The following is a 14,145-nucleotide window of genomic DNA, read 5'->3' on the forward strand; positions in this document are numbered from 1 at the left end:
CTTACATTTACTGAGAGTAAAAGCCAGTCTTGAAAATAACCTGCGAGGCCCCCTAAGATCCACCCCACCCTCTTACCTCCTTCCCTTCCCTTGTTTCCCCAGCAAGGGGGACACCCTCGTTATGCGCTTGATCCTTTGACCAAAGTGCTCTTCCCTTTAGACCCTCTCCTTTGCCTCCCGTTTTATATAAATACCATGTTCTCAGTGAGGCCTTTCCTAATCTGCCTATTTAAAATAACCATTCAATTTCTGTGCACCATTGCTCACACCTGTAATCCCAGAATTTTGGGAGGCAGAGATGGATGGTTCACTTGAGGTCAGGAGTTCGAAACCAGCCTAGCCAACCTATAGTGAAACCCCATCTCTGCTAAAAATACAAAAAAAAAAAAAAAAAAAAAAATTAGCTGGGCATGGTGGTGGGTGCCTGTAATCCCAAATACTCTGGAGGCTGAGGCAAGAGAATCACTTGAACCCGGGAGGTGGAGGTTGCAGTGGGCGGAGATTGCGCCACTGCACTCCAGCCTAGGCGACAGACTCCATCTCAAAAATAAGTAATAATAGCCGGGCGCGGTGGCTCAAGCTTGTAATCCCAGCACTTTGGGAGGCCGAGGCGGGTGGATCACTAGGTCAAGAGATCTAGAGCATCCTGGTCAAAACGGTGAAACCCCGTCTCTACTAAAGATACAAAAAATTAGCTGGGCATGGTGGCGTGTGCCTGTAATCCCAGCTACTCAGGAGGCTGAGGCAGGAGAATTGCCTGAACCCAGGAGGCGGAGGTTGCAGTGAGCCGAGATCGCACCATTGCACTCCAGCCTGGGTAACAAGAGCGAAACTCCGTCTCAAAAGTAAATAAATAAATAAATAAATAATGAAAAAATAAAACGGCCATGCCAGTGTTCCCTATCTCTTGCTCTGCTTTTTCTCCCTAGTATTCACCACCATCTAACGTACTACTTAGCATCTTACTTATTGTCTATCTGCCCATACAAGGTAAGCTCCACGTGGGCATGGATCTGTCTTGTTCAGCGATGAGTCCCCAGTGACCTGGTACGTGGAGGTACTCAAAAAATATTTGTCGCATAAAGTAATGAGCAAAATTTTGCACAAATGTTAGCTGTTATTATTTCAGGGCATATCGGTGTTAGCACCCTACTCTTTGCAAAAATCTCTTGGGAACCAGATACTTAAACACAACTAGGAAGGAAAAAAAGCCAAAAATAAAAGCGAATTAATACAGTTGAGGTCCTATTTTAGAAATGCACATTCCTAGGTGCTGGTATGTCGGGCTCTGTCATCTTTGTACCCGATCAAGGAACTGCTGTGACATTTTTTGGTAACTTCCAGTCTGTAGTTTGGATTTAGAAGTTAGGGGTAAAATCCCAGTTCCTAGGTTTCCAGCTGCGCGGCCCGAATAGCCCGGCCGGCCCCGTCCCGGGACGCAGGAGGCTCACGGAGGTCGGGGGTTCTCGGTTCCCCGCCCTCGGGGCGGCTCTGAGCTTGGGGCGGGACTCTGGGCCGCGGGGCGGGCGTGCTCTGGCCCCGCCGCCCTGGCCGCCCTTTCTTTGCGCTGCGTGCTCACCATGGCGGGCCCCGCGCCGGGCGGGCGGCTGCGGCCGCTGGCAGCGCTGACCCTGGTTCTGGCGCTGGCCCCGGGGCTGCCCACAGCAAGGGCCGGGCAGACGCCGCGCCCTGCCGAACGGGGGCCCCCGGTGCGGCTCTTCACCGAGGAGGAGCTGGCGCGCTATGGCGGGGAGGAGGTAGGCGAGGGCGGCGCGGGCCGAGGTACCCGGGGTCGCGTCCGGTCTGTGGCGAGCCGGGCGAAGACCTGGGAGGTCCCCCCCCCCCCCCGGCTAAGGAAGCCTCCGGGACGCGCGGCCCGCGGCGGGCGCCCCCTCCCGGAGCCTTGGCTCCGCGCTTTGCCGGGGCCGGCTGGGCCTCCTCTCTCCAGGCCCGGACGGATGGGCGAGGGGTGAGCGCGAGTCCTCAACAGTCGGAGCGCCCGGCTTTGCCCGCACACCCCACCCTGAGCTTCTCCCTCGGTCCCTGGGAAATTCCCCCTCTAGCTGCCTTTACGTTGATGATCTGCGTACAGACCTCAGAACTTTTTGGTTTTCATGTTAGCATCAGCCGAGGTGTTTACTGTGCCCACGCATAGTGAGGAGTGGCGGGGGACCGAGGGAGGGAAGCAAAGCCCGCTCCCTGGGTTAGGAGGGACTTGGGGAAGGTCCTGGGATAAACCAGTCTTTGCCTGCACTTCCTTTTCCTGCCCCTGTATCCCAGGCCTCCTCTGCATCGGACTCCTCAAACCCACTTTCAGTTGCTGTGTCCTGGGGCTCAGCCAAAGCTGGAGGCCAGCGCAGAGGGTGGACTGGAGGTTAGAGATCTCCCCTCACCATACCATACACGTCAGTAGTCTAGAGGTGTCCAGAAAACTCACAACCACCTGCCCACCTGGGTTGGTGGGGACCAGTACGATGGCTGTGTCATGTGAAAACAAGGTGCTGCTCATGACAAGGACCACAGGGGAGCTGATACTGTATGCAGAGCAGGGGAACGGAACTAGGGGGAGGTCATAGTACCATAGCATTTCAGAGCTGGCAGGAACATATCTCCTGCTTTTACAGATAAGGAAACAGACCTGCTCCCTGTTAGTGGTAGAGCAGGAAGAGGCCCTATGTATTTCAAAACCCTCTGGCCTGGTCTCCCTAATTCCTGAGTTAATTGGATTTATATGGACTAGGATTGCAAGCGGGTATCAGAAACCTAGCCCTTAGGCAGTGATGCCAGTTTGGGCATCATTTGTGAAGAGGCTGATTAGAACCATGAGTCAGTCAGTGAGGACATGGAGGGTGGGAGACCTGACTGGGATGTGAGGATGTTAAGAGGTGCCTTTTTGGGGGTAGCAGAAGGAACCAGATGGTTCAGAGTCTGGGCATCTGTGCAAAAAAGAGTTAGCATGGCAGGCCTGCTGTCCTTAGAAAAGCCTGCTTGCAAGGGTGGGCTTGTCTGGTGTCTGGATTTCTCACCCTTCTCTACCCAATACGGGTGGCTCACTTGCCTAGGCTGTACATGCAGCTGGTGTGGGTAGCATTGAACACTGTACATGCTAGGCAGAGGGTTCCCTGTGTGACCAGCTTCCAGTGAAAACCTTGTGTGCTGAGTCTGATGGGCTTCTCTAGCAGAAGAATGTTCTACCAGAAGGATGGCACACATTGTCAAGTTTTGTTGGCGGGGGTGGGGTGGGGTTGGGGGGAAGTGTGTGCTCTGTGCGACCCCTCATGGGAGGGAGAGAGCATAGGAAGCCTGCACGTAGATTCACCTAGATTCGACCTCTTTTTCCTTCCCAGCTGTGGGTAGACCATATGCTGAGTTCTTGGAATCTTCCTTCTAGGGACTCTCCAACTGACCTGATGGTCTTTGGGACCACTGGCATAAAATCTAAGGAAAGAGAGAGCTCACCACTGAGGTTATAGCAGCAGTGCCAGAACTGCAGGATGAGGACTGAGAAAAGACTCTTGGTGGTTTTTTTTTCTTTTTGAGATGGAGTTGCTCTTGTTTACCCAGGCTGGAGTGCAATGGCGTGATCTCGGCTCACCGCAACCTCCGCCTCCTGGGTTCAGGCAATTCTCCTGCCTCAGCCTCCTGAGTAGCTGGGATTACAGGCACGCGCCACTATGCCCAGCTAATTTTTTGTATTTTTAGTAGAGACGGGGTTTCACTATGTTGACCAGGATGGTCTTGATCTGTTGACCTCGTGATCCACCCGCCTCGGCCTCCCAAAGTGCTGGGATTACAGGCTTGAGCCACCGCGTCCAGCGGTTTTTCTGTTTTGAGACAGAGTCTCACTCTGTTGTCCAGGCTGGAGTGCAGTGGCACGACCTTGGCTCACTGGAATCTCCACCTCCCAGGTTCAAGCGATTCTCCTGCCCTAGCCTCCTGAGTAGCTGGGACTACAGGTGAAGAAACTGAGGCTTAGAGTCTACATAACCTGTCAACAGTTTCTCGGCTGGTAAATAAAAAGTCAGGATTCAGACTCATACCTGTCTGATTCTAAGCCTATGCCCTTCCTAGGGCAATTCTTCCTTATTGAAAACTTGAATGCCAACCTCTTGCAGCTTGTAGTAAAAAATGGGTATAGTAATATCTGCCTCACAAAGTCATTTTATTTTATTTAAATTTAGTTTTTGAGACAAGGTCTTGCTGTCACCTAGGCTGGAGTGCAGTGGCTAATTTTTAATTTTTTTTTTTTTTTTTTTTTTGTGTGTGTGTGTGTGTGTGTATGTTTTTGGAGACAGAATCTTGCTCTGTCATCAAGGCTGGAGTGCAATGCCTTGATCTTGGCTCACTGCAACCTCTGCCTCCTGCGCTAAAGCAATTCTCCTGCCTCAGCCTCCTGAGTAGCAGGGATTACAGGTGCCTGCCACCACATCCAGCTAATTTTTGTATTTTTAGTAGAGACATGTTTTCATCATGTTTCACCTTTCATCAAGGCCAGGCTGGTCTTGAACTTCTGACCTCAAGTGATTCACCCACCTCAGCCTCCCGAAGTGCTGGGATTACAGGCGCGAGCCACTGTGCCTGCTGTCTCGGTGTCACTTCTATTCCCGCGTCTGCATTTATACTCCCAAGCCTTCCACCCACCCTCCACCTTCTGAGTTGCCATTTCCCGGGCCTGAGAGTCCGTGCCTGTGGGCTGTGCTGTCCATGGATGTCCATCTACATGAGGTCAGAACTCACAACCACAGCATGCTCCGTTTACTGATAAAGCCATTCCTCTGCATGGCATGCAGCGTATTTATGTCACTTGGGGGCCTCAAAAATGCTAAACATCCTTTTCTTCCCCTTTAATTTGACTTCTCTTAGTGCTTACACCTTCAAGTAAATAGTTTAAGGAGGAGATAAAGATTTTACTGTTAGAAAAAGGAGAGTGGGCCAGGCAAGTGGCTCAGGTCTATAATCTCAGCACTTTGGGAGGCCAAGGTGGGCGGTTCACAAGGTCAGGAGATTGAGACCATCCTGGCCAACATGGTGAAACCCCATCTCTACTAACATAAGGAAAGTTAGCCAGGTGTGGTGGTGGGCACCTGTAGTCCCAGCTACTTGGGAGGCTGAGGCAGAAGAATTGAACCCTGAAGCCGGAGGTTGCAGTGAGCCGAGATCGTGCCACTGCACTCCATCTTGGTGATAGAGTGAGATTCCATCCCCCCACCCCCAAAGAAGGAACTTGTTGTCTGGGTGCAGTGGCTCAAACCGGTAATCTCAGCACTTTGGGAGGCTGAGGCAGGTGGATTGCCTGAGGTCAGGAGTTCTACACCAGCCTGGCTAACATGGTGAAAATCCATCTCTACTAAAAATACAAAAAAAAAAAAAAAAATTAGCTGTGCATGGTAGTACACGCCTGTAATTCCAGCTACTCGGGAGGCTGAGGCAGGAGAATCACTTGAGCCTGGGAGGTGGAGGCTACAGTGAGCTGAGATTGTGCAGCCTGGGCAAAGGAGTGAGCCTTTGCCTCAAAAAAAAAAAGAGTGGTAATAAGATGCCTGTTTTTGTTTATCTTATGTGTGTGAATGTTATAATTATAACATAGAAAATAAGTTATAATTATGCACATAGAAAATAAGTATCGGCCACGCCTATAATCCCAGCACTTTGGGAGGCCGAGGTGGGTGGATCACTTGAGGTCAGGAGTTTGAGACCAGCCTGGCCAACATGGCGAAACCCTGTCTCTACTAAGAATACAAAAATTAGCCGGGCATGTTGGCATGTGCCTGTAATCCCCACTATTCAGGAGTCTGAGACAGGAGAATCACTTAAACTAGGAAGGCAGAGGTTGCAGTGAGCTGAAATTGCGCTATTGCACTCTTATCGGGGCGACCCTGGAGCAAGATATCTCAAAAAAGAAAAAAATAAAAGTATCAAGGAAAAAGCCACAGAATGGAAGTATGACAAAATACTGGTGTTAAATGATAGCTGTTAAATCATAAAAATGATTTATTTTTTAAATTGATGTAAATATATAACACCACTTGATAAGCAATCAAAACTGAGGAACAAGGACTCCCGGTGACGGAAAGACAGGCCGTTTCCAGTGACCCTTGTTGGGCGAGGTGGAGCAAGTGTCCAGAGTCAATGGCAGTCCTCTAGGGCCTGTCTTTAGGGGCCGGTTTGGGAATAATAAAAGGCAACTTTCTACTGAGCTCCTGTGTTTTGCCTGCTAGGTGCTACATTCACTGTTTTCCTCAGCATTCCCTTGAGGCAAGTAGGCGTTACCCTCATGTGACAGGTTATGAGGCAGTCAGGTGTGTTTCCTTGGGCAAGTTGCTTAGCTTCTCTGAGCCTCAGTCCCTTTGTCTGTTACATGGGGTCATGAAAACCCTTCATCGTAAGCTCCACAAGAGCAAGAACCCTAAACTGCTCCCCTACTAAAGAGAAGGCCAAGCAGCCGGTGCTTGCAGAGCCTGAGATTCCTGTGGAGCCAGCTTCGACTCTCACGCTCGCCTGGCCTGTGGCCGATGCCCCTGCACCTCTGATGGCACCAAGGCAAAAGAGAGAGATCTGGTCTTGCGTGTCTTGGGACTGTACCCATGGTCCCAGCCTGAGCCCAGCCTGATGGAAGTTAGAGAAGTCATGCCATCTGTCTCTGTGTTACTCACTCTTGGTGGGGAAATTCGGAGGTAACACTTTATGCCCGCTGATAGAGCCACAAGAGTCTAAAGCCCGTTGTTAGTAGAACGGTGGGGAAATAGCATTGCTTACATATCTCTAGCACTACAAATGGCTTCATGTTGTCACAGGACAAACTAATAAAATATAAACAGTGATTTAGTTGTTCATATACTTAGACCCAGGAATTTCATATATTGAAATAGGTCACTTTCCTATGCACTGACTGGGTGGAGAGAAAATTTTAAATAAAAGCCTCAATGAAATAAGTCACCAAATTAGAAAGTAATTTATAGAAACATAGTATTCATAATTTATAGTTCTAAGGATTGGAAACCACCCAAATGCCCAAAATAGAAAGCTACCTAAACAAATAAGTACATAATATCACTAATATACGATGGGTACCTAGGCCGGGTGCAGTGGCCCCTGCCGGTAATCCCAGCATTTTGTGAGCCCAAGGGAGGTGGATGACCTGAGGTTAGGAGTTTGAGACCAGCCTGGCCAACATGGTGAAACTCCATCTCTTCTAAAACTACAAAATATTAGCTGGGCGTGGTGGCGGGTGCCTATAATCCCAGCTGCTCAGGAGGCTGAGTCTGGAGAAGTGCTTGAACCCGGAAGGCAGAAGTTGCAGTGAGCCAACATTGTGCCATTGCACTCCAGCTGGCTACAAGAGTGAAACTTCATCTCAAAAAAAAAGTGGGCCCCATGGAGCTGTTTAAGTGACAGTCATTTCGGTGACAATGTTTATGTGAAGGAATGTTACGTATAAGAAGCAAAATATAAAATAGATCTCACTCATATCAGTTATATCTGTGTATGTACATTGATAAAGAAGAAAGCAAATTTGGACTGATAAGTAATTCATCATTTACTGTTCTTTGAGTTTTCATCTTTATTAAGTTGCTTCAGTTCCTTTCTTTTCTTTCTTTTTTATTGGAGACAGAGTCTTGCTCTGTTGCCCAGGCTGGAGTGTAGTGGCACGATCTTGGCTCACTACAACCTACGCCTCTAGGGTTCAAGCGATTCTCCAGCTTCAGCCTCCTGAAGGTGGGATTCAGGCATGTGCCCCTACACCCAGATAATTTTTGTATTTTTAGTAGAGATGGGATTTCCGCATGTTGGCCAGGCTGGTCTTGAACTCCTGACCTCAGATGGTCTGTCTGCCTCAGCCTCCTAGAGTGCTGGGATTACAGGCATCAGTCATTGCACCTGGTCCCTGATTTTCTTTATAAAAGAGGGGATTGCCACATTCTTGTCATGAGACTTTATGACTTTTCCAAATTCCTGTGTGTGGGCATGATGCTGCCCAGGCAGGCGGTGAGCTTGCCAAGGACTAGGCTTAACAGAAGGCCACTGGGACTTGACCCCTTGCTCTTTGCTCAGCTTGTGATGGGAGGAGAATTTACTAACTTACACTGGAAGAACCAGCTCTTCCCCTCCTCTTCACAGCTTCTCCCCTGCTTTCTAGGAAGATCAGCCCATCTACTTGGCAGTGAAGGGAGTGGTGTTTGATGTCACCTCCGGAAAGGGTAAGTAAGTGCTGTGGCATTTTGAATTTTATTTCTAGGGAGCACAGAAGCCAGAGTGAGCAGCACTTGGAGGTGTGAGGAAAGGGAGGGAATGTTGGGCAAGTCCTTTTCCTTCCATTTTATTTTATTTATTTATTTACTTTTGAGACAGAGTCTAGCTCTGTCACCCAGGCTGGAGTGCAGTGGCGTGATCTTGGCTCACTGCAACCTCCACCTCCAAGGTTCAAGTGATTCTCCTGCCTCAGCCTCCCAAGTAGCTGTAGCTGAGATTACAGGTGCCTGCCATCACGCCTGGCTAACTTTTTTGTATTTTTAGTAGAGATATGGTTTCATCATCTTGACCAAGCTGGTCTTGAACTCCTGACCTTGTGATCTACCCACCTCGGCCTCCCAAAGTGCTGGAATTATAGGCATGAGCCACCACACCCGGACTTCCTTCTATTTTAAATGAGCAGATTGAGTTAATCTTTGTCAGTGTTTTACTTCAGCAGCGTTTTTTCCCCCTGATTATGACATACTTCTATTTAAAAGCCTTCCATGGCTTTCTATTGCCTGGGTAGAATCAAATTCAAATGATGATTTACCCTAATTGAAGCAGTGAGAGAAGTGTTCTTTAGTAAAGACTTGGCATTATAGAACATTACAGAACATTTTAGTGCCATTTAATGTAACTACAAATAGTATCTTGGAGGTAGTTTTGTAGTGGTTCATCTATTATTTGGTAACAAACATGCTGAATGGAAATAGACTTGGCTTCCACCAACATTTAAGAAGATGGAACATTTTTCTTTTTTTTTTTTTTTGAGACGGAGTTTTTGCTCTTGTTACCCAGGCTGGAGTGCAATGGCGCGATCTCGGCTCACCGCAACCTCCGCCTCCTGGGTTCAGGCAATTCTCCTGCCTCAGCCTCCTGAGTAGCTGGAATTACAGGCGCGCACCACCATGCCCAGTTAACTTTTTGTATTTTTTAGTAGAGACGGGGTTTCACCATGTTGACCAGGATGGTCTCGATCTCTTGACCTCATGATCCACCCGCCTCGGCCTCCCAAAGTGCTGGGATAAGAAGATGGAACATTTTTCTTTTTTTTTTTTTTTTCCTCGTTTCAAGTTTTAATCAAAGCTTGTATATAAGATTACTTTATTCCTGCATCTTCTCAATTGTTTCTTCCTTGTATTTGCCCTCCTTTCCTACTTGGCGAGATTTGGCTTTCCGTTCAAGGATCCTTTTGCGGTCTTTGTCCAGTTTTAGCCTAGCGATAACCACCTTGCTGGGGTGAATGCCTACATGGACAGTTGTGCCATTAGCCTTTTCCCGCTGCACCCGTTCAATGTAGATTACGTATTTCTTCCTGTAAACCTGGACTACTTTGCCAATCTGCTGACCTTTATAGTGTCCTCGTACAACCTGAACTTCATCATCCTTTCGGATGGGCATGGATCGCACGTTGTACTTCTGTCTCAACTCTTTGGAAAGAGGGGAGGACATAATCTTCCTGCGAATGTGGGAAGGTGCATTGAAATGCCTTTTGCGATTCTTGCTTCGGTCGGAAGTCACAAAGGGATTGAACTTCATTTCGGCAGCTCCCGCTTAGGTGATGGCCGCAAAAAGCGGAACATTTTTCTTACTTGTTTTTTTATTTTGGAGACAGAGTCTCGTTCTGTCGCCCAGTCTAGAGTGTAGTAATGTGACCTCCTCCACCTGGATTCAACGGGTTCAAGTGATTCTCCTGCCTCAGCCCCCAAGTAACTGGGATTACAGTCATGCACCATCATGGAGGGGTACTCCAAGATGTCCGGCTAATTTTTTGTATTTTTAGTAGAGGTGGGATTTCACCATGTTGGCTAGGCTGGGCTCAACTCCTGACCTCAAATGATCCGCCCGCCTTGGTTTCCCAAAGTGCTGGGATTACAGGTATGAGCCTCTGCGCACAGCCTGCATCTTTAATATTTTTAAGAGACTATTTTCTCAGTATTAACACTTATGTTAAAAAAAAAAAAGAGCGAGAGAGGGGTCCGGGCACAGGGGCTCATACTTTTAATCCCAGCACATTGGGAGGCCAAGGTGGGTGGATTGTGTGAGCTCAGGAGTTCAAGACCAGCCTGGGCAACAGGGTGAAACCCCATCTCTACACAAAAAATAGCCAAGCATGGTAGTGCTTGCGTGTAGTCCCAGCTACTCCGGAGGCTGAGGCGGGAGAAGCGCCTGAACCTGGGAGGTGGAGATTGCAGTGAGCAGTGATCGTGCCACTGCACTCCAGCCTGGGCAAGAGTGAGACCCGTCTCAAAAAAAAAAGAGGTTGGGAGTGGCCGGGCGAGGTGGCTCAAGCCTGTAATCCCAGCACTTTGGGAGGCCGAGGCGGGTGGATCACGAGGTCAAGAGATCGAGACCATCCTGGTCAACATGGTGAAACCCCGTCTCTACTAAAAATACAAAAAATTAGCTGTGCATGGTGGCGCATGCCTGTAATCCCAGCTACTCAGGAGGCTGAGGCAGGAGAATTGCCTGAACCCAGGAGGCGGAGGTTGCAGCGAGCTGAGATTGCACCATTGCACTCCAGCCTGGGTAACAAGAGCGAAACTCCGTCTCAAAAAAAAAAAAAAAAAAAAAAGAGGTTGGGGGGTACTATTGTCATTTTGTATTTTCTGAAAATCCCGCTCACCCTCCATGTGTGACTTATTCCACATTTAGAATGAGTGGCGTCTAACCTAATTGCTGGGGTGGCTTGCTGGACTTTATGTCACCATTGTTTTGCCTCTCCATGGGCCTGGAGCCTTTTTTAGGACTGGGTGAGGGCCTTGGGAACCCCCCACGTGGAGGCGCCTGGTTCCTCAGCATGTAAACCAATGCTCATGTCTCTTCGTTCCCCCTTATTACAGAGTTTTATGGACGGGGAGCCCCCTACAATGCCTTAACCGGGAAGGACTCCACTAGAGGGGTAGCCAAGATGTCCTTGGATCCTGCAGACCTCACCCATGACACTGTGAGCCAGATTATAGGCCTTTGGCAAGATGCTCTGCCTCCTTGTCCGTTGCTTGCTTGCTTGCTTTCACTTTCTCTTCCTTTTTCTTTTCCTTTCTTTCTTTCTTTCCTTCATCTTTCTCTCTCTTTTTTTCTTTCCTTTCTTTCCTTTCCTTCTTTTTCTTTCTTTTCTCTCTCTCTTCCCTCCCCTCCCCTCCCCTCCCCTCTCCTCCCCTCCCCTCCCCTCCCCTCCCGTCCCCTCCCCTCCCCTCCCCTCCCGTCCCCTCCCCTCCCCTCCCCTCCCGTCCCCTCCCCTCCCCTCCCCTCCCCTCTCCTCCCCTCCTCTCTTCTTTTCTTTTCTTTCCTCTGGGCAAGAGCAAGCCTTCCTAACTAGCCTATTTGCCCTTCAGTCTGCTTGGTGTGGTGGCTAGCCGTTTTCTTGAAGTAGATTATCTGACTGTGTCACCCCTACCCAGAAACCTTCCATGGCTGTCTGTGGCCTCGAGTCAAGTCGAAACTCTTATGAACTTGTGATCCAACTCAATGATCATCACAATTTGGCCTCAACCTGCTTTACAGCCTAATGCTCCTTATGGTCTGCTCCTGCCACCCCGTCCCCTCAGCTCCTTACAGCCTTGCTGTTAGTCTCTGAGACCCATTCCCCTTGCCATGCTTGGTAGCTTTGTGGATGAACTGGGTTGGGAAGAAAGGGCTCCCTCTATGCTCATATTTCTGTGAAGGAGAAAATAGCATTAAAAAAATTTTTAGGCCGGATGTGGTGGCTCATGCCTATAATCCCAGCACTTTGGGAGACTGAGGTGGGCAGATCACCTGAGATCAGGAGTTCAAGACCAGCCAGGCCAGCATGGAGAAACCATGCCTCTACTAAAAATACAAAATCTAGCTGAGTGTGGAGGCATGTGCCTGAAATTCCAGCCACTTGGGAGGCTGAGGCAGGAGAATTGCTCGAATCCGGGAGGTGGAGGCTGCAGTATGTCGAGATAGCGCCACTACACTCAAGCCTGGTCGACAGAGCGAGACTGTCTAAAAAAAAAAAAAATTTTTTTTTTAAAACCTATTCAAGGTCTCAATAATCCCAACAGTAAGGTTGGAATTTCCCCCAACTGTATTCAACATCAAACTGACATTGAGATGAGCCAAACTCATAAGCCACAACATTACAAAAACAAATGAAGAATTAAGAAAGGGAAGGTGCCAAATGTATAATGGGAGGAGTGTAGAGAGAGGGAGGATTAATCAGGGGAGAGGAGGGGAATGCAGAGGCAGGAGGGCACACCCCGCCCCGCCCCAGCATGGTCACAGTGCTCTCTGGAGTCCATCCCTGATCAGTCAAACCACAGTGTGATGAAGCATTTCTCCCCTTATGTTATATGTCCCCTGCAGCAGCACACACACAGCAGTGTCTCTTAGGTCATTTGTCCATTATTTGGTTTGTTGAGATATCTTTTCTCTTGCGTTAGGAATGTGGGAGGGCAAGACAGGGATGGAGCAAGACCAGTGCCAGACACCATCCACTTACCCCATCCCTGTCTTTCTTGGGCTTTTCTCCCCAAGACCGGTCTCACAGCCAAAGAACTGGAGGCCCTGGATGACATCTTCACCAAAGTGTACAAAGCCAAATACCCCATCGTCGGCTACACGGCCCGGAGAATTCTCAACGAGGACGGCAGCCCCAACCTGGACTTCAAGCCTGAAGACCAGCCCCATTTTGACATCAAGGACGAGTTCTGATGTTCCACCTGCAGGAGCAGATTCTTGGGAGGGAGGCAAGAAGACACTAGGTGCTGAGTCTCCTGAAAAACAGGCCGCCTGGAGCCCCTGAGCCACCCATATATGAATAAAACAGATACCCTAGAAGAGCAAATGCCTCCCGTTGTCCTTGGTCAGGGGTTCTGTCTACCCGGGGACCCCTACCCTCACACCAGGGGTCAGTAAGAGCCAAAGTAGGATGCCTCCTAGATGTCAGCGTCGGCTAGCTCGGCAGTGGAATTTGTGCACCCTTTACTTTATGCTTTTCTGTACTTGTCAAATTTCAACCATGACCATGTTCACTTTGTAATCAAAACAAAAATAAACGTCCCATTTTTACAAAAGGAGAATTCGTCGCCGGAGGCCATCTCCTTGGAGCCCCATCAGCACTCCCCGGAAGTGGGTGGGCTGTGTTCTCCTATAGTCCTGCCGGGGCTGGGTGGCAGGAGGCATTGGGGCAATGGGGCAGGAATGGAGAGTGATGAGGTGCGGGGGCGGGCGATGGGAAGGGAGCCAGGAGACCCGGCGGGAGTGAGGGCTGGAGGGAGGGTGGGAATTGGCTTCAGCGCATGTGCAGCTGGAGATTGGTGAGGAGGGCAGGTTCAGCGTGGGCAGAACCTGGTGGAGGTCATTCGAAGAGTGGGGGGGCACCCTCCTTATGCTGGACTGAGGTCAGATTTTAGGAGGAAGTCCCTTTTGTTAGAGGGGGCAGATTTTTCCCTCTGGGGACACTGGGCAGTGTCTGGCAACATTTTTAAAAATTTCTGGTTGTCATGATTGCAGGGTGCTACTGGCGTCTAGAGGCCAGGGATGCTGGTCAACATTCTGTAATGCACAGGACAAAACCATCTGGTCTGAAATCTCACTCATGCTGAGGCTGAGAAACGTGTGTTAGACAGATCCTGGACATTTTACAGTCCAGTGGAGATTAATTTCCTTGACATAAAGCTTGTATTTTATTAAAATAGATAGCAACTGCCCCCAAGAGAGAAATTTCAGATTAAGCAGAATATGTTAAGGTGATTGTTTAAAATGTTGATTCCACTCCTAGTGCTTACAATTCAGTATTTCTAGAACATGGTTTGGAACAGGGCTTACAGTGAGCTGCTCAGGAAGTTGTGATACAGACAGGCTCAGGCACACAGTGAGACACCACCTTATGCCTTATCAGTCATCCTGAGGAGAACTCTGATCCTTTTTGAGGACCAGCTTTGACCT

At 49.2% G+C, this 14,145-nt stretch overlaps 1 protein-coding gene across 2 annotated transcripts; it reads left to right on the forward strand.

Annotated features, from left to right (window-relative positions):
* Nucleotides 1–1,556: 1,556 nt before the first annotated feature.
* Nucleotides 1,557–13,271, forward strand: NENF (neudesin neurotrophic factor). 2 transcript variants are annotated; one of them, XM_035280673.3, is made up of 4 exons: nt 1,557–1,757; nt 8,138–8,198; nt 11,076–11,179; nt 12,733–13,271. In XM_035280673.3, the coding sequence occupies exons 1-4, from the start codon at nt 1,581–1,583 to the stop codon at nt 12,907–12,909; spliced, it is 519 nt and encodes a 172-aa protein (XP_035136564.1). In that variant the 5' UTR covers nt 1,557–1,580; the 3' UTR covers nt 12,910–13,271. The 2 variants fall into 2 exon arrangements, with proteins under 2 accessions (XP_035136564.1, XP_035136565.1); XM_035280674.3 differs by lacking the exon at nt 1,557–1,757 and having other exon boundaries at nt 8,136–9,790.
* The last annotated feature ends 874 nt before the right edge of the window (nt 13,272–14,145 follow it).

The sequence above is a fragment of the Callithrix jacchus genome, chromosome 19, assembly GCF_049354715.1.
Source record: "Callithrix jacchus isolate 240 chromosome 19, calJac240_pri, whole genome shotgun sequence".
NCBI classification, from domain to species: domain Eukaryota; kingdom Metazoa; phylum Chordata; class Mammalia; order Primates; family Cebidae; genus Callithrix; species Callithrix jacchus.